The sequence below is a fragment of the Rissa tridactyla genome, chromosome 1 (assembly GCF_028500815.1).
Source record: "Rissa tridactyla isolate bRisTri1 chromosome 1, bRisTri1.patW.cur.20221130, whole genome shotgun sequence".
Taxonomy (NCBI): domain Eukaryota; kingdom Metazoa; phylum Chordata; class Aves; order Charadriiformes; family Laridae; genus Rissa; species Rissa tridactyla.
The window spans coordinates 34,522,995-34,546,744 of NC_071466.1; the positions used below are offsets into that span (position 1 = coordinate 34,522,995).

Here is a 23,750-nt window from a genome sequence, read left to right on the forward strand (position 1 = left end):
GAAAAGCAAGCACAACTGGCTAAATAGTACGGTACAAGGACAATTTCAGAGACCCTTCTTGCAGTAAGTTTCAGGGAAGATATCATCCTGCTAGTTCTAGAGGCCTTAGGAAAAAAATCTGTTACTACCCATTAAAAAGAAAGGAGGAGGCTTCTTGCTTTGGTCTGAAGGAGTCTGTAAGCTTAGGTTTAGAATGGCAGTGCTAAATACTACCGCAGTCCTATGTTTGTATGATGGAGAGGGAGGCACACTTATTTTCTGTACCTCTGTTGAAGGGTGGGGAGAAGACAGCAGGTGTCACATATGTCTGCATGATGATAAAACAAGAAAAGCCCATCCATTCAGCAATCCTGTCATAAACAGGTTCTTTTGCTACTGTGGTCACTCAGTTCAGCTGGAACAACATTAAGCTAGATGTCAGTGATGGATATTTGCTCTAGATCAGATTTTTTTTTTTTATACAGAAGGGAGTAGAGCAGCCCGTTCCCCCTGCAGCTGGCACAAATAAGGAGACTGAAAAATACCTTTGCAGTACTGTTTTCCCCATTATTTTTTTTTTCTAACCTACTCCAGTATTTTGCTTGTCACTACCTGCCTGGGGGTTCTATGCAGACGTATCAAGTGTTGTGCAAGGGAATGTTAAGCAGGGAAGATAAATGGGCCTTCTGCTAGAAGCAGGGAAGCATATTTGAAATGTTTTGTTTGTCTCCAGACCATTGATAGCCTTCCATGTGAGCCAGTTTTGGTAACTCTGTGTTTCCTAATAAGGGTTTAAAGGTGAAAAGTAAATGTAGTCTTAGCCATGACAGTAAGTCATGAAATTATATTAGATTATCAGTTATTTCTGATTCTGACAGATTTTTGAGTGGTTTGGAAATTTTACTACTAATTCGAGGCTATCTGTTTCATTAGTATTTGACAATGTGTACAAATTGTCATTTTAGAGGCATGCAGGCTACTTGTTTCCTCAGGAATAGTCATTGGTCAGACCTTCCCTCTTGTGATGGAGAGCTGCAGCCAACACGAGTATATATCCATGGAGAAACTGAGTTTCCTCTTTCCTGCCATTCCTGAAGATTGTTTACTGGGAGCATGCACAAGAGCACCTTGAGGCTTTTTAATTTTCCAGACAAAAGAAGCTATGCATAAGCATCCTGGAGGTCAGACTGTGTGTAAAAGTTCCAGGCATCCCTAAGGCACATCAGGAGTGCATCAGCTGGATCCCACGCAGTTTTAGGTCTTCAGACAAGGAGATGCAGAATATTAGCCTGTTGTTGAGGTGTCCAAATATTCTCTGGCCCTGACCGTCATAAACACATCTCAGTGATACAGTCTCCAGGCCTGGCAATATCTGAGCTTACAAGCTTACAGACACAGTATGAATTAGATCAAAAAACCAGATGCAGCCTGTTCTTCAGAGCGTCCCACTTAAGCATGTTCCAAAGGCTCGTTTTGTTTATTTTTCTCTCACCCCTTTCTTTCTGCTATTTTTCGTGGTATATTTTCTAGGAGAGATTAAATGATTCCGTTCAAGTATTGTTTCAGCCTGTCCTGCAAAAATTTTATTTGACTCCTCTCAATTCACAATTCTGAAGTGCCTCAACAACCAAGTCCAGATCCTTTCTTTAGTGAATATTTCTGGTTCTGTAACGGAATCTGGCTGTAAAACCACAGTCTTTGTGAGATTGGGCCTCTGTTAATCAGCACGCTACTTCATGGGGCTCTGAAGGCAGTTATCTTGAGTCACTGACATTGGCTGGAAGAAAGGATGAAATGTTGATATTAATAGATTTCCACCATGTTGTCTTTTACCCAAAAAGGACTTCCTTAACAGACTTGAGTTCCTACCTCAGGTTGCCAGAGATTTCACTTAGCATTCCATTCACAAAGCTTTGCTCCCTGAAAGATGAATCATTGCTTTAATTTCTTGACATAAGGAGAATATTTTTATCTGTAGAGTCTGGGACTTTAAGAAGCCTTAGCCAGGAGGTCTACTGCTGAGTAGCATTGGCTGGGCAACATTTGCCTCTTAGATGTAGTAATGACATGCTGTAAGCCTGCTAACCGGAATTAGTCCAGAGCTCATTCTCTTCAGAGCCCAACTAACATCAACCGTGTCACTGAGAAGAATTTCTTGTGATGTTTGCAAAATACTCAGCAAAAGCTGTGTTACAGATTCATCTGTATGATCTTGAAATCGGGGTTTTTTTAAGTCACCAACGATGTATATGAAGATTCAAAAGCATGAACTAAATTACTTAAAACCAAGTGGGATTTTTTTCTTTTTAAAATTTATTGTCCACGTGTGGTTTTCCTGACTCCTGCTCTTTTCTTTGGAGTCTCTGGAGTTTTGTGAAGTGGAAAGGAGTTGGGAGTTAAGGGCAATGCATGTTTCCTCCAAGCACGTTTCCTGTAAAAAGATACTTCCAAGTTGCTTTGATGCTGATAAAGGGAAAAAAAAACCACTACGAAACTTAAAGATTTTAAGTGTTAGATTGTACATGAGATAACTTCATGAGGAAATTTGTTTACTGTTGTATAAATGATCTTTGGTTAAGTGATGGGACTTCCAAGATGAGAGACACTTTCTATACTTTTTTCTTATTCTATTAGATATGAGTTTTCCCTCCTTATGTAAACGTTCATGTTTGCTAAACTTTTAAGTAGATAGCCATATGGGTTTTGGGCATCCAGGCCTAAACTGTTTACAGATCAATGCTTAATGCTTATAATAAAAGAAAGAAGTTAAAAATGTAAAAGAAGGAGACACTGTTATTTTCTAAAAAAATGAATGCTGTTGGAAACAAAAGAAAATAAAAATTCCCTTGAGTTACACTGTGTAAAAGTTATCTGCCTGATTTTACCATGAACTCCAAAAAACATCTTAATTGAAGAAAACAATTGTTCTTGGTGTGGAGGTGGGGAAGATGGTCATGGGTTTTTTTTCTGCTCCTCCCTCCCTTCATCCAGGAAAGCATTTGGTTAGCTGTATAATATAGTTTTGATTGGACAACTTGTTGGATACTAAATAAACTGTAACAGTTTAAAGATAAGTGTGCTTTGAAAGGATATCCTTGGTACCCTTGAGTGAAGATTAGTTTGATGTTTCATAGAAACAACACTTATTTTTGGCAGACAGAGGGTAGAGAATGCACAAATTATTTTAATTGGGTTTTTTTGGATATGGTAACAACCTTTCAAATAAAGTTATTACATGTGTGCCTATTCTGACTCTTCCTCGCAGGTCTACTTCCCCATCAGGTCAGCATCATTCTCCCATATCCTCCAGACATCACTCCTCTTCATCACAGTCGGGCTCCTCTGTTCAAAGACATTCTCCTTCCCCACACCGGAAAAGAACTCCTTCTCCATCCTATCAAAGGACAGCTTCCCCACCTGCAAGGCGATCGTCTTCTCCCTATCCCCCACACTCTTCCTCCTCTCCTCAGAGGAAGCGAAGCCCTTCGAGACACCGATCTCCGGGAAGAGAAAAGGGAAGACATGATCGTGATCGGACTTCACAGTCTCATGATAGACGCCATGAGAGGCGGGATGGTATGAATAAAAATAGCACTTAAGATTAATTTTTATTTGTTGGCAAATTGCATTTTGAAACTTGATTTTCAAATTGTGGCATTGTCTGCACCTATCCCAATGGCTATGGGGTGAAGAAAATATTGACAGACATCTGTATTATCGTTCCTGTGTTGGTGGAGCTGTTTTCAGGGACTATGCAATGGTGTATTCCTGATCTGACTGCTTATGTAGGCTCAGCTGACTGTAGAGATCCTGTAGGCATCTGTCAGGTGTTTCTTGTGTAATGCCGTGGTGGCATCAGTAGGTAAGTGATCTTCTCTTGGTATCAGGCATATACGAGTGGAACAGCTGAGTAACAGGAGGATACCTGTAGACTTATTACTCTTTTCTGCAAGGTGCCCAAATGCTAATCCAGTCCTCACTGATTGCTCTGTCCATTGTCTTTTTAATTGACATTAAGTAGGTATGTGGAAAGAAACAGTCATTCCCTCTGGAAATCTGTAAAGCTGGCTGAGCAGCTTGTGATGGGCAAACATGTCATTTCTCTTGAGAGAGATTACAAAGATTTCATATGTCAGCTTTTTTTTTAGACTGGCTGTAAATGTAACCTTTTTAAAAAAAAAAAAAAAGGTAAAAAAAACCCTCAAACCAAAATGAAAATTATTTTAGCAGGGCATTGAGGTCTTAAAAGCAAGTGGTCTAAATATAGCACAAATTTCCTGAAAATATATGTGTGGAGAGAAAAAAAAAAAAAAAGAATCTGATTGGAGGACAAATGATCCTACCTTAAAATTATTGCAGTGTACTTGCTTTCTAATAGATTTGAAATTTATTTTTATTATACTTATTCTCTTTTGAACAGGTAAATATTTGCAAAGTACAGATTCAAATTCGCAAAAATATCTTTAAAGCTTACTAAAGCTTACTGGCAGATACCCAACACAATCTTCTACCTACATATTAATTTTGATTTTCTGTGTCAATGTCAATAATATTTTAACTGTGTTATTTTAATGTTATTTGTCTTCTAAATTTTTGCTTGCTCTGATAAGCTACGTATATAACATTCTTCTAAACATTTTACAGAAACTAGAGGGAAAAGAGAAAAAGAAAGAGAAACGAGAGATGATCGTGATTATGACCAGGAGCAGAGTACTTCCAGGGATCATAGAGATGACAGAGAATCTCGTGATGGACGAGATCGGAGGGATGCAAGAGACAACAGAGATCGGAGGGAGCCAAGGGAATCCAGAGACGCTCGAGACTCCAGAGATACGAGGGATTATAGCCGAGATACCAAAGATAGTCGTGATCAGAGAGACTCGCGTTCCACACGGGATTCCCATGACTACAGAGACAGAGACAGTCGTGATGCCCATAAAAAGGATGACCAGTACCAGGATGACTCGCGCAGCTATGGAAGATCCCATGGCAGAGAGGAGAGTTCTCGTGCTGAAACAAGGAATGACTCCAGAAGTGACTCCAGAAATGAGAGCAGAAGTGATAGAACTGGCAGAAGTCGAGGCAGAGGTCCAGAATTGTCTGACAAGGGTATTGCATGATTTAAAAAAATAATGTGTCCCTATCGTTGGAGATTGAATATTGATGTTCATATTATCATGATATTTGATATGGAAGTGCTGCCAAATAGTTCATGCTTTTAAAGCTATTTTCAATTCTATTGTCATTAAATTAGAACAGTCGCTTAAATTTATGGCACTTCCGTGTTCCCCATTCGTTAAAGTGGCAGAACATTGGTATTCTGCCATACCATTTTAAAACAAACCCTAACCCTTGCACCACTCTAATGTTTCTGCAGCCCTAGGTTCTCCCATGGGCTACAAACACAAGTAAGAGGCTGACGCATAATGGAAGATTCGTATGGGGCAGTGTGTCTTAAAGTACTGGGCACCAGGTTTTTTTGTTTTCTCTCAAAAGCAACTGCATGTCTTACTGCCTGAAAACTGCCTTTCACCTCCCCACCCCACTCTTCTTGATTGACCAAGAAAAATGAGATTTTTAACCTTTGGCAGTATTTTTGAAAGTCTGATGCACTTTGTAGAACAGCTTCACTTACCACCTTTAAATCACTTACAGTAAATATATTTTAGCTTTCTCAGGCTTATTGTGATGTTTTCATTAGGAAAATGACATACAGTTTTTACAGGAAAAATTACCTCTGCTTTCTCTGCTTATTCCTGCTGCACAGTGTGTAGGTTTACATCCTCCTCAGAATAGATGGGAACTGACTTTTGGACTGTTATATTATAGTCAAGAGACCTCATGCTCTGACCGGGGGATGGTGATCTAGAAAGTCTTGAGTTTGCAGTTTGAAAATAATAACTTTACAATTAAAAGGTGAAGTTTGAGAGTTGGTGGTTAAGTAGAGCTTGATGCTACAATTTCTATTCCCGTGAACAGTTAATTCAAGTTTACTAAAAATTATTACTTTGGTATAAAATATCATTGGATTTCCTTACGTGTGGAAACTCATCTTTTATATTGGTACATCTCTATCAGGAAGTCGGGGGACTAGAGGATCCCAGGTTGATGGTCACAGCAGTAGTGGAAACTACCATGACAGCTGGGAATCAAGGAGTAGCTACCCTGATCGGGATCGCTATGACAGTCGAGAACAAGCAAGGGATTCCTCCTTTGAAAGAAGACATGGTGAACGGGACAGGCGTGATAACAGAGAAAGAGGTATTTTAATGTATATTTTCACTATATACGTATGTGTTAAATGTGTGTGTGTATGTGTGTGTGGATGTTTCTCCCTTCTATTTTTTAACTTGTTCTGCCCTCATAACGCTAATTGATAAGCAACTCATTTGATGTTGCACACTGACACTAGTCCTATCCTTGATGTAAGTTGACTTCTGTAGTAAGATCTCTCATTGGCAGTGTATGCATGAATGCTATGCCCTTTCTCCTTTCCTGTGGCTAGATTTTTGCACCCTCTGGTTTTATTCATCTAAGAAGTCTCTAAACAAACTAAACTTCTTCAAGAGATTTCATTGTACAGCTTCAATGTAAAATGTTTTTTCCTTCTCTTCGCCTTCTCCTCCACTTCATGTAAGCTCACAGTTACGGCTCCGTTTCATTACTGTTTCTGTTTGTCTGTATAGAAACAGTACTTTTGCACTGTGAATTATTTGTGTGTGTTTTGGGGACAGCCTGACTACTAGACTGGCTGACTGACTTACTACTAAAATAAGTGACAGTTTAAATTTATGATTAATTCAATTGACTGGGGAATTTTCAGTATTGATGAATGCTTTGTTGTGGTCAATAATAATGGGCTAGTAAGTGTTAGTACAGATACCAGTGATTATAGAAAGAGTGTGCAAGACTGTTCTTTTAGACACAGTATGCAAGATGTCACGCTTCTGCACCTGAAAGAGTACTGTGTTGTCTCTAAGCAACTTAGTACCAACCTTAACTTTGGAAAATATTTGTATTGCTCACCAATTAAGAGATCAGGAGGAGTCAGGCAAAGGAAAATAGCATGGAAATGAAATGAAGAGCTGTGAAGAATAAATATAAAATTACGGTGTTTTTTTTTCTCTATCTTGAGTTTGTATTTGGAAGCGACGTATGTGTTCTAAGTGTTGTTTAACTTCAGTTTTTCAAAGAGATGGTTTGTATGTTACTTTGCGAAGGGGATTTTTCGTCCACTGAAATGTATCTATTATTGCTTGTTCTTGTGATGGGTTCTGCTTTAGATTCTGTCTCATCTTCAAGGCAGGATTTCAACAAGCCTAATCTCCAGGCTTCCTTTTTCTTGTCAGCTGAAAAATCCTTCAGTATGAATGTGTCCTAGGGGTTGGCTTTCATCTCTTCCACCTCCCCACTCCCAATAAGTCCTAGATACATTATAACGTAATTAGTGCTTTTCATATCATACGGAGTTCTTAATTTAATATGAAAAACATTTGAAAAAAAACAGGGGGAAAAAGCCCTTAGAAGTAAAAATGTGTCATCATAACAAAATAGGTTTCTAGAAGGGAAGTCGCTTTGAATGGGTTATGTTTTGCTTTGGTGGGGAAAAATTTTAAGAGCTTGAATGGAAATAAGATTTGTTGTATTCTTCCTTAAAAATTTAGATCGCTTTTTGTAATAGTAAATCCTCCTCAGAGTTACAATTTAAGACGTAGCTTCCATAATTAGACCACAGTTTTAAAATTTGTTGTTCAGAGAAAATGGAGATAAATTTTGGTTGGTACTTAGTTCTATGGTACGTAAGGAATCTTTTTAGTATGATTTTAAGATGTAAGCTTCCAAATTTGGTCTGTCTTTGTTCAGATGAGGCAAATATGTAGGTTTTCCAAACAGCCACTGGAACAGCGCTTCAAGTAATGAAATCGCGTAAGAAGGGCTGACTCTCCAGGTTTAATTGTCTAATACACTTCCAGTATCTTGATTTATGTAGGAGTTTCATGTAGAAGTTTTATCACCAACACTGACGTAACAAGCAGGAGTTACAGAACTTGTGTATAAAATCTAATATTTAGTATACACAGTAAATCATATTGTAATGTTATAGGCACCATTAAAAGAACGTGAAACCTTTTCATGGAACCAATTGCATGGACTGATGATTTGCTTCTTTAGAGAAAGAAGTGTTACATCCATGGCAGAAATGTCACTCAAGTTTGCTTTTAATTTTACCTGGTAACAGGGGAGCATTAAGTCATTGTTAATTCACTCGGAGATGAAAATTGATTAAACTGATGGAAATGCATGTTTTATTGATTTAGTCCTGTTCAAACCCTACCTGCTTGCCCCTGGTGGACATTGTCTCAATTTACAGTGAAATGCACTCTCAGCCTCAGAGTAATGGACTGAAAAATACCAACCTCCGCTCATGCCAGTTTTTGCTCTTTTGCATAGTGCTTTTAATATATGTTGTGGAAAAATAGTTTTATTGGGCTTTTTTATGATTCAAACACTGCTAACATCAGCATAGCAGTTGTTATGAAGTGGTCAAAATTTATAGAAATATTTTTTAAAATATTAAAAATTTAACTAATGCAATGCAGCTAAGTCTGTGGAGAGTACATACCATTAGATAAATCCGGTTTCACTGCCCTTCTGAATCAGTCATTTTCTACGTAAATTTAGTTTGCTCTATGACTCTAATCCACTGTCCAAACACTGAAAAACTCAGCTTCTAAAACTGTAAGGCTCTGCAGTGAATACATATGGAAACTGCCAGCAGTTCTGCTTCCTGTATTGCATCCTTCCCTCTCCCTTTCTCATGGATTTGGTTGTGTATTTCTGTGCAGGGATCTCTTCTTCTGTGACAAAACAGGCTAGTATTTCTTATTTTGCAGTAACTATTAGTATGTTTATCTAAATAGCGTGAGTGCTTGTAAAGCCTGTGACTCTTAATGGTTTTTGGAAGTAAAATTTTCATACAGAACTCTTAACACTTCATGTGTATGTCATTCAGACCTTTTCAAAATTTTACACCACATTTTGGATCACTGAGTAATGCAATAATAATAGCTGGGCTGTGAGGTGTATAATTCCCTTTTGAAGCCATTCAGAAAAATCTGGTAGAAAATAATTTTTTTCTAATAGCTTTTGGCTAAAATAAGGAACGCTCAATCCCTGAATATTGAAAAAGTCTGTCAAAAATAGTACTGTCTTTTGTCTTTTTTCATCCCCAGAAGGAATCCCCAGATTCCTGTGGGGAGTCACTTTTCATTTAATGCAAACCAATATCTAGATTGTCAAAACAAGAGCTCTTGGGTTTTATCAGTGTAGTGGAAGCGATGTGTGTCCCTTCAGCGCTTGGTAATCAAACCTGCCTCTCTTCACAGATCAGAGAGCAAGCTCACCGGTACGGCACCAAGGACGAAGTGATGACCTCGAGCGGGATGAAAGAAGAGAAGACCGAAGGGTAGATCGGTCTGATGACAGGAGAGATGAAAGGGCCCGGGAGAGAGAGCGCGAAAGGGAGAGAGACCGAGAGAGGGAAAGAGAAAGAGACCGGGAAAGAGAAAGGGAGAAGGAAAGAGAGTTGGAACGAGATCGTGCTCGGGAACGGGAGAGGGAGAGAGAGCGGGACAAAGACAGGGACCGCGAGCGTGACCGAGACAGGGACCATGACAGGGAAAGGGAACGAGAAAGGGAGAGGGAGAAGGAACGAGAGCGAGAGCGGGAGGAACGAGAAAGGGAGCGAGAGCGCGAAAGAGATCGAGAGCGGGAACGAGAAAGGGAGAGAGGTCGGGACAGGGATAAAGAAAGAGATCGTCAGAGAGACTGGGATGACAAAGAAAAAGGAAGGGAAGACCGCAGGGATAAGAGAGAAGATATCCGAGAAGAAAGAAGTTCAAGAGATGTCCATGAGGAAAGAAAATCCAAGTGAGTGGATCTGAATGTTACTTCAGTCAAAAAAACAAACAATGAACAAAAAAACCCAAAAGCATTCTTTTACTGTTGATTTCAGTAAGTTAGTAAGCCGGGGAGTATCATAAGGAAGAAGATATCCCGTTTATGCAGAGGCCGCCTGGTCTTGAGCCATATCTCCCCTGCATCTGGGTGGCACGTATGGGTGGCCCCAAAATCAGCACTATGGTAGTAAAGTTAATCTGATGCTTTGTTAGTGCAGAATCGTGGAACTACTCAGGAACTAACAATTGAGTCGGACCATGTAATTTTCCCTTTTAAGTATCCTTGCGTGGCCTTGTCTTTAATAACGCAGGTGTTCTTGGAAGCATGATAGCAGACTGTGGTAACTTTTGAAGCCTGGCAGGTCAGATAGCAGCTAACTAGGTCAGGGTTCATGGCTTTGTTTGTTAAACTTCTGCGGTACGTAAATTACCCTTTGCACTACTAAATTTTCAATAGTGGAAGACTACCAGTGAAGATGTGAACAGTATCCCGAATAAGTGTGTGGTGCTTCCTTTAAGTATGTAGCACTGATTGTCTTTTTTTTCATTTAGTATGAAAAAATTCTCATTATTCCATCAATAATAAGCAAACCAGTGTTGCCCTGAATGGCTGCTTTGCTTGGAAGTAATTAGTATCTTGTGTATGAGAGTATTGCGGATTCCTGTAAATCATCTAGTACGGGCTCTACCCATTCCACTGGAGGAGAAGTGAGCAAGCGTCTAGGTGGGGGCTTAGCTGCCAGCTGGGGTCAGCCCACTGCAAGGATCATTGCCACAGGAAAAAAATTATCTTAATAGTCTTTCATATCTTCTTGCTAAAAAGATAGTTGTCTTGAGTGTTAGAGTTTTAGTTTATGGTATTTTACAGTATGATCAGTTTTGGAATAACAACTTAGAAAACTACAGAATTTCCTGGTATCCTTAGATGTGTTGTCTTCTCTATGAAGTGCTCAGACTTCAGGGATTGTGTTGGTCATAAACTCAATTATTGAATGTGTTCTTTAAAGACTCTTGAAGAAATTTGACTGTACATGTTTGTTCCGCAGGAAGCGTCACAGAAATGAAAGCAGTCCAAGTCCTCGTCAGTCACCCAAACGTCGCCGTGAGCACTCTCCTGATAGTGATGCTTACAACAGTGGAGATGATAAAAGTGAGTAAGAGTTGGCTCTCTCTGTAGCAGGATCCAGCTTACCATGTGCCTGTGGAAAATAACTTGCAATCTTAAATAGAAAAAACATGCGGCAACCTTTTATAAGTGTCCTCCCCTTATTTTTATGAGCAACACCATTTTTCTTAATCTATGTTTGTCTTTTTGTCTTCATTTTGTCACTATACGTTACATCTGCCAAGTGACAGTGCCTTCCACATCTGTTGTTTAAGATGCGTGTTTACAAAAATGAAAATAGCCTGTTGCTGCTGCAGCAGTAGGAAAACTTAAGAAATGTAACGGAAATAATGGATTATTTGTTTTGATTGACACTTTTTTGGCATGCACAAGATACCAAATGTTCACCTGTTCTCCTTCCTAAACAATAGAAGTACATCCTTTTTCCCATTTTGTAGATGAAAAGCACAGACTTCTGAGCCAGGTTGTGCGGCCACAGGAATCCCGGTCACTGAGCCCCTCTCATGTTGCAGAAGAGCGGCAGAGTCGCTGGAAAGAAGAAGAGCGAAAATCGGACAGAAAGGAAAGTTCCCGGCGTTACGAAGAACCAGAGTTTAAAGAGAGAGTTTCTTCAGCAGATAAGCAGAGAGAGCAACCAGATGCTTCAGAAGGCTCCCGGTCCAGGGTTCAGGAAAATCTTGGACACCGTCCCTCTGAAGAAAGAGATGCTTCTGATAGAATGCATGATGACAGCAAGAGGAAGTCTAAGATACAGAAAAAGGCCACAAAGAAGAAGAAAGATGATGACAGTGGGGTGGAAAGGTACGCTAATGAATCAACGACTGAGGAAAGCCAGGTCTTTTCACCCAAGAAAGGTCAAAAAAAGAAAAATGTAGAGAAAAAGAGGAAGAGATCCAAGGGTGATTCTGAAGTTTCTGATGAAGAAATTGTTCCGCATCATAAAAAGAAGAAGGGACCAAGAACTCCCCCTGTAACAAAAGAAGAATTGGTTGAAGCACCACCTGAGAAAGCTGTAGCAGAAGTTACCCAAAAAAGAGAAGATACAACATTTAGTGACTGGTCAGATGAAGATGTTCCTGAACGTGGCGACATTGTTGTTCCAGAAAGAAGCACTGAGGACTCCCATAGAAAAAGTCACAGGACGAGGGGTGAAAAGGTGGAAGCCCCTCATGTGACTATAGACGATGGACCACACCGTAAACCTGTGGATCAGAAACGCAGCAGCAGCCTTGGTAGCAATCGGAGCCATGCCTCCAGCAGGCTTAGATCCCCTTCCAATGAGTCAGCTCATCGCAGTGGAGATGACCAGACTGCACGGAAGAGGATCCTGCATAGTAGCTCTAGAGACAGGGATAGGGACAGGGACAGAGAGAAGAAAAGCCTAGAAATCACTGGGGAACGGAAGTCCAGAATTGATCAGTTGAAACGAGGCGAACCCAGTCGCAGCACATCTTCAGGTAATAAGACACGTTTTAGTGAGACTGGCCTATCGTTCTATATAAAAGTGTGAAGGTATGAATCCTAAATCATTCTTGTGTGGCTCTATACTCTTTTCGTTTGTAATTAATGTGAAGGGAGAGGGAGGTACTCTCTAATATTCATAAAACTAGAGTGAGTTAAGATTCCTGCAGCTATTACTGTATTTGAAAAGCTGATCCTCAGCGGGCAGGATTACCATTTTGTTTACTCCAAAACATTCAGTCAGATTCCGTTCATGCTGTCTGGGGAATACAGTAATTTGTAGGACAAAAAAAAAAATTGTAGAAAGAGAAAATGTTTGTGCTAACAGAACACTGAGGTAGTTTTATCACCAAATATTGTTCTTAAATTCATTATTAACGTTTGTTGATATTTTCCGTATTTTGATATGGAAATTCTGAAATCTGTGCAAAATGAAAATGTCTTTTTGCTCTCAGAGAGAGATCCATTGTCATCTCAGGGGCTGTTTTCACTGAGGTAAATCTGTCGTGGTTCCTGTTAGGCATACTTTTAACGCATATGGAGATCATCTTTGTTGCAAATCAAAATAATCATAGTTTACTTGTTTGTGTAGTTCCTGTAAAAAAAAAAAAAAAAAAAAAAAAAAAAAAAAAAATTAAAATGTTTTAAAATTTAAACAGCATCAATAGGAAAATATCTTCCTCCTAAAGCACTTTGTCTCTGTTCTCCTTGCGGTTACATACCTGAAATTGGTTTTTCCTGAATTTATCATTTGCTAGCCAAGGCATTCCTAGATTTTAGAAGACATAGTTTGAAAATTTTGAACTTCTAAATGATTCCCTAAATTTCTGAGTTAAAATGATGGACCTTCAGTTTAGCTTCTGTCATTGTAGGAAGTAGCCACTAAAAATCATTTTTGGGAGTGGGAGACATGCCTTATGTTCTTGAGTACGGTTAAATCAGTAGGCAATCTGAAGGCATTAATTTGAAGGTGATGCTTTTGAGAAGTACATTTTCATACTTGAATCTTTAAACTACTTTGGTCTAGTAAAATGGTATTACATTTAAGTGCTGCAGTCACGTTTATATTTAAAATATTTTATTCAGATCGTCAAGATTCAAGAAGCCACAGTTCAAGAAGAAGTTCTCCTGAATCAGATCGTCAGGTCCATTCCAGATCTGGGTCCTTTGATAGCAGGGAAAGGCTTCAGGAGCGAGATCGACACGAACATGATCGAGAACGAGAGAGAGAGAGGAGAGAGGGAAGACAGAGAGACTGGGACCGAGATGTTGACAAAGACTGGCCGAGGAGCAGGGAACGGGAGAGACTCAGAGAACGAGAGAGGGAGAGGGAAAAAAGACGGGAGCTGGACAGAGAGAGAGACAGACAACTACCTGATACTGCTGAAAGAGAGAGAGACAGAACTCTTGACATCTCCTCTCAAAAAGAATCAACGAAACACAGTGAAACGAAACTGGACAGAGATCACGAAAAGGAATTTGATGGTGTTTGTCGGGATTCAGCGGCTTCAGAGAAGGAAAGAACAGACAAAGATTTAGGACCTTCACAAGGTTTTGAAGATGGAAATGAGGCCGAAAAGGTAGAGAGTTTAGAAGGTGAGATATTCTGTGAAAGAACCTGGTCTGACAGATGTTTTATTCTTTCCCTTTTAGCATAGTCCTAAACTGAGCTGTATTCGAATAATTTTCTACTGAAAAGCTTATTTGCTCCAGCTTCTCTACTGCGGAAGCAGACACAGTAAAAGAGAAATGTGCTGAGCATCTTCTTTAGTGTTAATTGTGTTAGTGTTATTTGTTAATTTCTAAAGAACTCTTGAGGCAAAGAAACGTAAATGATTTAAGGTACAGTTTCACCAAGGTGTAACATTTCTGAATAGGCAGATTGCTAAGGAATAGCACCAACATTTGATTGCTTTGTTGTAAGTTCTATTTCTTAGTTTGGAAGTGACAGGTAATGAGTGGGAGGGGCGGGGGGGAAGACTGTTGATTTGGAACTGTTCTTTGGGGTTTTTCCTGCAGAACCCAATTACCATAGAAATGATTGTCTGATTAGTAGGTGAAACATACGTATGGCTTGGCACAACAGTCCAAAAATGGCTTTTCTGAAGTAATCTTATTAAATGTGGCTTTAATTTGCTGGCCTTTATGGTACCTGGGAAAATGTACTTAGGATTAATAAATAAAGTAAGGAAGGGGCAAACACTGACAAACTCTTAAGAATTTGTCACGTGGATTAGATAGCTTGAGCTTTGCATGGATAGGGAGTTTGCAAAGTATTTTTTAACCTATATCAACAAGGTACAAGAAGCAAGAGTAAATTCAGAGTAATTGGTGTACGTTACGGTTATGCTCAGTAAGTTGGCTTTTTTTGGTGATTGCAGGAGTTGTCGTCTCTAAAATCTGTTGAGAGGGAAAAAAAGGCATTGTAAGATTTGGAATTTTTGTATGTTTGGGACGGTAAGGCCTGAATTCCGTAGTCTTCAGAAAGAGAAACAAATTAATTAAGGTCTTGTAGTTTTACACAAGATAACAGGGCATTGTCTTATCGTATTTGTATGCTTAATAAGAACATCAGTAGATGTTACATTGTTAATTTGAGCAGTTAAATCGAATGTTGTCTGGAGAGGACGATGAGGAATATTTATTACTTAATATATCTCCTACCTCATTCCTTACAAAGTGGTCATTAAGGTTGACTGGTACGAACGAGAAAATTCCGTTTACGGAGGTTATCTGGAGTGGAAGCCCTTGTCAAAGATAGTGTTTGGAGTGAACATGGGGAAGTCTGTCTTGCCTGCAATGGACAGAATTCAGTCATTTTTAAGCTAGAGGAGGGAATGGTGGAATAAAACTGACAGTACAGTGTGGTGACTTCAGGAAAGAGTGGTGAAAGCCTCTTCCTAGGTACGTTATCTGTTTCCAAGAGGGCACCTATAACTAAACAGACTGTAGATGTTAAATGTGTTCTTAGGTCTAGCCTTTCAGCAGACTTCTTGTAAGTGTTTTAATGTGTATTCTTTTGTGCATTTTTCAAAGGTTGTGTTCTAAATTCTCTGAAAATTATCGTCTGTAGGAAGGTTACTGTATATTTAGGATTGTTTTTTTACAAAAAGAAATGTCTTTTGTAAAATGCATTCCATTTGATTAAAGCATACTATATACGGCATGTTTATGATTTTCTGAGGTTTAGTGTACTTTATTGTCTTTCATTATTTTATTAGTCCTGTTTACATTGCCTCTTTTTAGCTGCTTAGTGTGTTGTGTTTTTAATTCAGAATTAATATAAAAGTGTATTTCTTCAGAAAAGCAGTAAAGGTAGTGATAGGATTATAATCTAGAAATTATCAAACTTTGATTTGAAATTCAACATTAAGTAATCTTTTTTTAATCATGTATTCAGAACTATGGACTGTTATTTTTAATTGCTTCATACCGTAATTTTTTTAATGGTTCATTTGTGCTGTCCAAGCACGTAGTTATGGTGAGCTAGTGTATCTGGTAGATGAGTGTGGAGGCAGAAGATGGATCATACAGGCAGTGAATAGTTAAAATCATAAGACAAAAGGAAATCTAGTACAGATTGCCTTATTTTCCTTTTAAAAAGGAAAAACTTTTTTGAAAACTAAATACAGTTTCCGAATCTGATGATGTTAAGGAGGTATCTGCTATTTAGTCAGACAAATTACTGTAGTATATTGTCTAATAAAATGTGTAAGGATATAATTACTAAATTATTATGATGTCTTGAACCCTAATGTGTTTGCTCTAGGAGCAGGCTCAAATAATGCCAAAGTTGCTATATGCTTCCTCCAAAGCACGGCCAGGTGGTCCGTGTAGTAGTTAATTTAGTTGATTTAGTTGAGTAGTTAATTTATGCTCTGCTGGCATATCTCTTACTTGCTTTTTCCGTGCTGATTTTTAGGTTAGTTGAGGTGATTTACTTTTTTTTTTTCTTCCCTGTCTGTAGCTTTTACAAAGGCAAGCAAAAAAAAAAATAAAAATTGGGGACACCTTAAAAGGGAGGCAATTTCCCGTCTGGATAAGGGAGATGGAAGATATTAGAATAGTCAGCCACAGGGGAGGACCCCTGTAAATTCTGTCTAGTTTGCCTGGCATAAGTCATTGCAAGTACTGTGTCAGACAACCCTAAGAAAGCCTGAGTTTTGAGCAGTGGGTTTTCTGAATGCTTGAATCAGATCTTTCAGTCTTGGAGGGGTGAGAATACCTTCAGATGTTGCTTTCATGAACTGTAAAATGCAACTTTTGAGTGTCTTTGTTTACAGATTTTAAGGAACACGTTTCCACATAGAGCATAGGTATTCGTATATGCATATGGTAGGTGGATGGATAGGAGTCTTAACAACAACTAAAGAAGTTTGGCATGGCTTTCTAAAAGCTCTTCTTGTGACTTCCACAGGGAGTCTAAAACTCTGCAAGTAATTGCCTCATTCAGAATATCTTGCATCTTGGTTTTTTGAGTTTTGTTACTTCTTTCTCTTTTAAAGCTTTTGGACTGAATCCTGAGTTTGGATTCATGTGCAAAAGCATCTGAAAGACTTTGTGGTGCCAACTTAGATGTGTAATATTAACTATGTACCAGATAATCGGCATATGTTTCTTCTGAATATGGCCTTCTATGTGCAGTCTGACTAATACTGCACCAAAAAAAATGACCGATATATGTAAGATTCAAACTGCTGCATTGTGTATGGGAGAAAAAACATCTCTGTTTCTGAGTTAATACCTGTTTTCATGTTGAATATACTTGTCCCCAAAAACTAACAGTTTAGTTTCTGAACCTTCCTGTTTTCAGGCTGCTTAAAGCATGTTTAGAAAACAAGAATGGTTGTTTTAAAGCTACAGTATGTATCTGTCTCTGTAGGAGAAGATGAAGCAAAGATTGACGATGTACAGTCACTGGGGTCTGGTGCTGGAGAATACGAGCCAATCAGTGATGATGAACTGGATGAAATTCTGGCAGGTGATGCTGAAAAGCGGGAGGATCAACAGGAGGATGAGAAGATGCCTGGTAAAAGTATAGCAAAACCCCTTTATAATTATTTAACTATAAAGGCTGGATCATTTTGCATATAATGCTGTTGTGATGTTGACAGTATTTCTGAATTAGGAATGCAGTTTGTATGCTCTTAAGTATTTCTCGTTTGTTCTGTAATAGGTAAGCCTGAGAAATATAGAGGTAAGTAGAGAGCTGTGAGCTGTATCTTGAAGTAATATTTACCTTGTTTTATATGGCTAGAGGGGTAAGCTTTTTGGTTTTAGAAACGTATTTTCATTTATCCCATTTGGTTTTGGTCATTATTTGGAACTGATATTTTTATGAACAGATTTGATCCGTGCTTGAACGCTTCCCAAATGCACTGGGAAGCATGGAACCTTCTACTTGTCATAAGTTCTGTTGGGTCATTAGGGCTATATGATCAGTGTTTGTATTTTCTGTGCTAAACATACTAGACAAACACAGTTGTATGGTTATTCAATAAATAGCATATCTGTCCTTTGGGGGAAAAAAAACTCAAATAAATCAGTATCCAGAGCTGAAATACTAGCATTTTAAGCATTTCATTTGGATCTGTCATAACACGTTTAGTTGTACTGTGACTTTTGTGAATGCAGCCTTTCACAAAGGGGTTGCAATAAAAATGAAGAGGAATACTGTTTTGTTTTGTTTTGTTTTTTTTTAATGCAAGAAGCTCTATGTTTGTATGCTCCTTTTTTCCACCAATCTAAGTGAGTTTTGATGTTCTTACCTGAAGCGTCCAAGGATCTGGCTTTGAGAACTGCAGAACACTATTCATCTAATAGATATTGCTTTTAGGAGACAGGGATGTACACAGCATGTGAAATTAATCAACTGTGGTAAGGGATGATGATGTGATAACTCATTCTCTGTCAATGTTTTTTGCAGATCCTGTGGATGTTATAGATGTGGATTGGTCCAGTCTTATGCCAAAGCAGCCAAAAGAACCACGGGAGCCTGGGGCTGCGCTCTTAAAATTCACGCCAGGTGCCGTTATGTTGAGAGTTGGCATTTCCAAGCGATTGGCAGGACCGGAACTCTTCACCAAAATTAAAGAGACTTGCCAGAGAGTGTTAGAAAAACCAAAAGGTAATTGTTTCTGCAGGCATTAAACTGTCTTCTGTACTTTATGAAAATCCTTATGAAATGCGCATTAGTTCATTATTTTAGATTTCAAGGCCATAGAAAGTATACAGTGAGTATTGTGGGAAAATTTCAGGAATGTAATACAGTTGCATGTTAGTCAAATTAGTGTTTTAATTCTGACAGTGGTGAGGAGGTCTTGAATAATAGCCTAAACAAAATTTTTCATCCTAGTGGAGTATTTTGTTTGTGAGACCATTCATACTTTCCTGACCTAAAGTGCGTCAGCAGTTTTTTGGAGAGCTATATATCTTCTGCAATGAATTACTAGTAATATTGCAAGAAAGAAATAAGTTTTCTTATTTTCTTTGAAGGTCCTCTTACTTTTCTTCTGAGGATCATCTTAAGAATGTATAGATCACAGAATGGTTCGGGTGGAAGGGACCTTAAAGATCATGTAGTTCCAACCGCCCTGCCATGGGCAGGGACACCTCCCACTAGACCAGGCTGCTCAAAGCCCCATCCAGCCTGGCCTTGAACACTTCCAGGGATGGGGCATCCACAGCTTCTCTGGGCAGCCTGTTCCAGTGCCTCACCACCCTCACAGTAAAGCATTTCTTCCTGATATCCAGTCTGAATCTCCCCTCTTTCAGTTCAAAACTGTTACCCCACATCCTATCATTACACTCCCTGATCAAGAGTCCCTCCCCATCTTTCCTGTAGGCCCCTTTTAGGTACTGGAAGGCCACTATAAGGTCTCCCTGGAGAGTAGTTTTACCCCTGAGTGTAAATAGGAGTTTTTCGGTCAAGTGAAGGAGCTAAGTGAAATTTGTATATTATGTCTCTGCTAGAAGTGGGAAATTAAATAATACACAGGTCTAGGATTTGGATGAAGTATGTGGCATAAGAGATGCATAATAGATGGGATGGGCATGAACTTATACCAGCGCTGTTTACTAGAATTCTGTAGTGTAAGCAGGGCTTTTTGCATGAGAGAGAATACTGATTTTTCTCTTTGGCATCCCAGGAACCAGTTGTGCTGCTTGTAACAACTTACATAGTAGAATTGGTGTTTTAGGACTATGAAACATTTGCTTTCTGTAAAATCTGTATGGAAATTATTCCAGGATCTAAATCTGAGAAGATTATGGTTTATAAATAACAGTATCTGTGGAGCCTCTGTTTTTAGGGAATAGCAGATTTTTCTGATTTTTTTTTTTTTTTACTCTGTAAATTATAGTTCTTAATTTTAAACAATACTTCTTAATTCTTTGCAATGTTATTCTATACGCAGTTGCCTTGTTAATCTCTATGAATGTCACTGCTTGCTTGAGCCATTTAAATTGTGTAACTGTTAATCATGGGCTGTTGCTACTGCTTCTACTTATTTTTTTAAAGTTAAATTAAATGCTAACATTTTTGATGCATCATAGATAGTATAATTTGAGATGTGTACTTGGTAGTAATAAGTACTGTAAATGTTCCACTGCAATATTTGCAGCTTTCTATGCAGTATTAGCTTTCTTCTAGTTTAAAAAAAAAACCGAATCTTAGCTCTTATGCTTAAGAATGCATATAACTGACTTAATTGATATAATATCGAGTCTTCCTGAGTTTGCAAACTGTCTGATACAGTAAAGATATGAACTGTGTCTCTCTCCCTGTAAGCTTTAATTTTGCTGTATACTTCAACGCCTCTTACCAGGGATTCCTTGCAACAGGAACTGCCGTGCAGAATCGCTCCAACTGGCTATTTAAAACGATACCCGAGATAACCTCAGCAGCCCTTGTGTGCTTCTCTAGAAATAAGCAGAAAGTCCATAGTGATAATAGGAGGCTCTCCAGCACTGCCTCTGGACTGTCTTAAGTGTACTCGGATTCAGCAGAACTTTGCTCTGGAGAGGTTGCGGGATCAAAGATCCTCCACTGATTTCCCTTTGGTGTGTGCAGTCTCTCACACTTCAAAGGTGCTACGTGTGGAACTGACAGTAGGCTTTCGAGTGTATGCGTTTCCTCTGTAATCCGCCAGGTGAAGGTTCCTCGTATTGCGATTCCACAGCCACAGCACGTGTATCCTAAACTAAGGCAGGGATGTCGTGCCCTGAAAAGTGAATGAATTTGAGCTAGGTATTCAATGTGTGTTACAGTGAAAACTTAGTGTTTTCGCTTTCGAGTTCTTAATGGTGGTATAATTTGTTTCCCTGCTTTATTCCTGAGTTCGGTGTTCCCTTTGTTCTCATTGTGGATGAAAAGTTCCTGCTAATACACTGAAATGCAGGAAAAAAAGGAAATGATATCTTGTTTCAGGGATTTTTTTAAAAAAACCTCATTTTCTTTGGAAACAAAAATCTGTAGCATGTGATGTAAATGAGATTTGTGGATGACTTACTCTCTATCTATTATATGCAATTGTTTGCTCTAAGGATATGGACATCACCAGATGTGCACGGCATCTGGCACAAGCTACCAGTGTTGCCTTTGATGTGCGCTTTTTGTGTCTTGTCGCTTATTTGTGGTGTTGATTGTTCATTGAGATTGTTTTGACTTCAATGCAGTTATATTTAACGTGCTCTTGATTTAATGTAATTTTTTTTGTTTCTTTTCACCTTGTTTAAAAACTAGTCTTACTCGTCTTCATCCAAGTTTTCCGAGTGGTTTAAAAATGCATCTTTGCTCTCTTCTGTGAGAGAACTGCTGTGGCAGTCTTTGCTTTTAGCTGCTAAATTTTCTCCAGGTTTCCTGGTGTCTCTAGTAGAGTCTCTGCTAAACACCAAATGATTTTCTATAAAGAGGTGGTTGGATTGGACCTTACCTCCCCCCCCCCAGTTATATCATAATCTTCCTATTTATTGTAAAAGGGTTATAAATCATTGAGCTGTGGTCCAAACCTGTGCACTCTTTTTGTCTTTGTCTGCATTTCATAGGAACAGACTTTTTGCAGAACAAGACTCACATCAGGACCCGTCTTTTGTTAAAGTGGTTAGACTGTGCTAGCTGCACACTCTTTCTTCCGATAAATCTATTAAAGGACTAGTCCTACCGCTTTAAGTACTATTATCAAATGCTTTAGATGAGCTGGTAGGAGGGGAGTAGTTCATTGCCATCTGTTGACTTGTTCTCCAGTTTCATCCACTTTGGATAAAAGAATGAGTCCGCATAGTCGTATCTCACTTCCGCATAAACCAGATAAACCCAGTGTTGACAACGCAACAGTTATGTGATGTCTTGCAGAGAAGTGAAACTTAGACCGCTTTCTAATTAACGCTAGTAGTGAACACCTTTCATCACCCATGTCTGACCATCAATGATATCCCCTCTGTCCCAGAGCTGTCACTTGATTTTTAGGCCTCTCAGTGATTGCTGTCTCAATATTGCTTTCCGGTGCTGAAGCTACGTACGAGGATATGTGTCCTTCTCTTTAAATGGTGAAGGATTTGTTTGTGGGGGGTGGTTTGTTTTTTTGGTTTTTTTATAAACTGCAATATCCTTTTTTTCCAAACCTTGATATTGTTTAGAAGGCAGAAATACAAATAGTAAAACCTTAAGGAATTTCATATTGCTCTACATCGCGGTTCAAAAATACCATGTATATGTTGATCTCTGCAAACTCCAATTCGTTCTAGATGCAGAAAACCTTTTTGAACATGAACTGGGGGCCTTGAACATGGCTGCACTTCTACGAAAAGAAGAAAGAGCAGGTCTTCTCAGCGATCTGGGTCCTTGCTGTAAAGCGCTGTGCTTTCGAAGGGATTCTGCAATTCGTAAGCAGCTAATGAAGAATGAAAAGGCAAGTGGTTCATTTACAGTGCTTGGTCAAAATGTGGAAGCGCAGATTCCACTATGCAAAGCATTTCTCTAGGGAGATAATTTTTGTGTTTGTTGGTCTGGAGTACACCTAGTCCTTTAAATAATGGAGAACAGACTTTAAATTAAAGAGGTTGTGGGTTGTTTATTTTTTTACTTAAGATGAGCGATTAATTAAAGATTGATACTGGACGTAGGTGTTGTTTCTCTTTTGGGGGTTTAAATTCTGGAGGTACACTCTACATTTAGAGAATACATGATAAAAAGAATTGATTAAAGTACAATTTCAAAGACAATTGTTGAATAATTCTCTTGCTTGAGATTTCGTGTACTTTTATAAGAATTATAAAATTCTGTTCTTCCAAGTTAAAAGTATTTAGATAATTTTCTTTTCAAAATTAAAAGGAAAAATACTTTTGCCATTTCTTGCACTACAGTAGGTTTTATGATTTATGATCTTGCATGCTAATAGAAAAATCATTAATTCTCAGAGTCTTTTCCAGTGAGAGCACATGACTAAACCTCTAATTATTGATAGTGCTTGAGGTTAATTTCTTAGCTTGCATGTTAAAAGCCACTGTGTTAACTTTTTTTTTTAATTTTTAATTTCAACAGGGTGCAACAAAACAAACTTACACAAATTCTGCAGCAATGGACAGTGACTTGTTACGGTTGAGTCTACGGTTATTCAAACGAAAGACTCTGTGCCAAGTTCCTGGGCAGGAAAAGACAGAGGATAATAAAATTCCACAACCAGCTCTCCAGCAAGAAGTGTGTGTGTCTTGAGCGAATGACGGCGACGGCACTTTCTAGTTGATTTCCCACTACCAACGTTGGTATTGATGTTTAGAACTGGTTGGTTCTGTGGAAGATGGAAGAAAATACTCCATTTGTACACAGATAAGAATTATTGGGTTTGGATGTGAATAAAAGGGGTAAAAAATAAAGTCTTTTGTGTGAAGTTCTCTGCAAGTTTTATAATATTGAATCTTACACTGTAACATAAACCTGTTTTATGGTGCATCGAGTGTAATAATGTGAAGATGTCTGGTTTTAGCAGTTTATAATATAATCTGATATTAAACTTTAGAAAAAAGTCTGTGTATCTTTTTCCTCATTATGAATGGGTTTTTTCCCCACCACCACCCTCATCCCTCAATACGTGTCTGGAAATTCTTAAATAGTTTGTTTCCTGGGAGTCTGTCTACCTCACTTTCCAAATCCCTTTCTTATCACAGCAGCCTCTGGTGTGGATCTGGATCTGAACAAAACTGTAGCTCTTTTCCATCTTTAGCGTAGG

At 38.7% G+C, this 23,750-nt stretch overlaps 1 protein-coding gene across 10 annotated transcripts in view; it reads left to right on the forward strand.

Annotated features, from left to right (window-relative positions):
• ZC3H13 (zinc finger CCCH-type containing 13) overlaps nt 1-23,535 on the forward strand; it is a 49,206-nt gene extending 25,671 nt beyond the window's left edge. For 7 of the 10 annotated variants that reach the window (XM_054192313.1, XM_054192321.1, XM_054192272.1 and 4 more), the window contains 11 exons: nt 3,245-3,555; nt 4,624-5,088; nt 6,058-6,240; nt 9,366-9,909; nt 10,985-11,088; nt 11,502-12,521; nt 13,612-14,121; nt 17,408-17,560; nt 18,452-18,652; nt 22,270-22,433; nt 23,066-23,535. In XM_054192313.1, coding sequence (XP_054048288.1) covers nt 3,245-3,555; nt 4,624-5,088; nt 6,058-6,240; nt 9,366-9,909; nt 10,985-11,088; nt 11,502-12,521; nt 13,612-14,121; nt 17,408-17,560; nt 18,452-18,652; nt 22,270-22,433; nt 23,066-23,236 — 3,826 coding nt within the window. In that variant the 3' untranslated portion in view covers nt 23,237-23,535. Of the gene's footprint in view, nt 1-3,244; nt 3,556-4,623; nt 5,089-6,057; nt 6,241-9,365; nt 9,910-10,984; nt 11,089-11,501; nt 12,522-13,611; nt 14,122-17,407; nt 17,561-18,451; nt 18,653-22,269; nt 22,434-23,065 lie in introns of those variants that run through there. The other 3 variants (XM_054192302.1, XM_054192339.1, XM_054192347.1) reach the window with 3 other exon arrangements.
• The last annotated feature ends 215 nt before the right edge of the window (nt 23,536-23,750 follow it).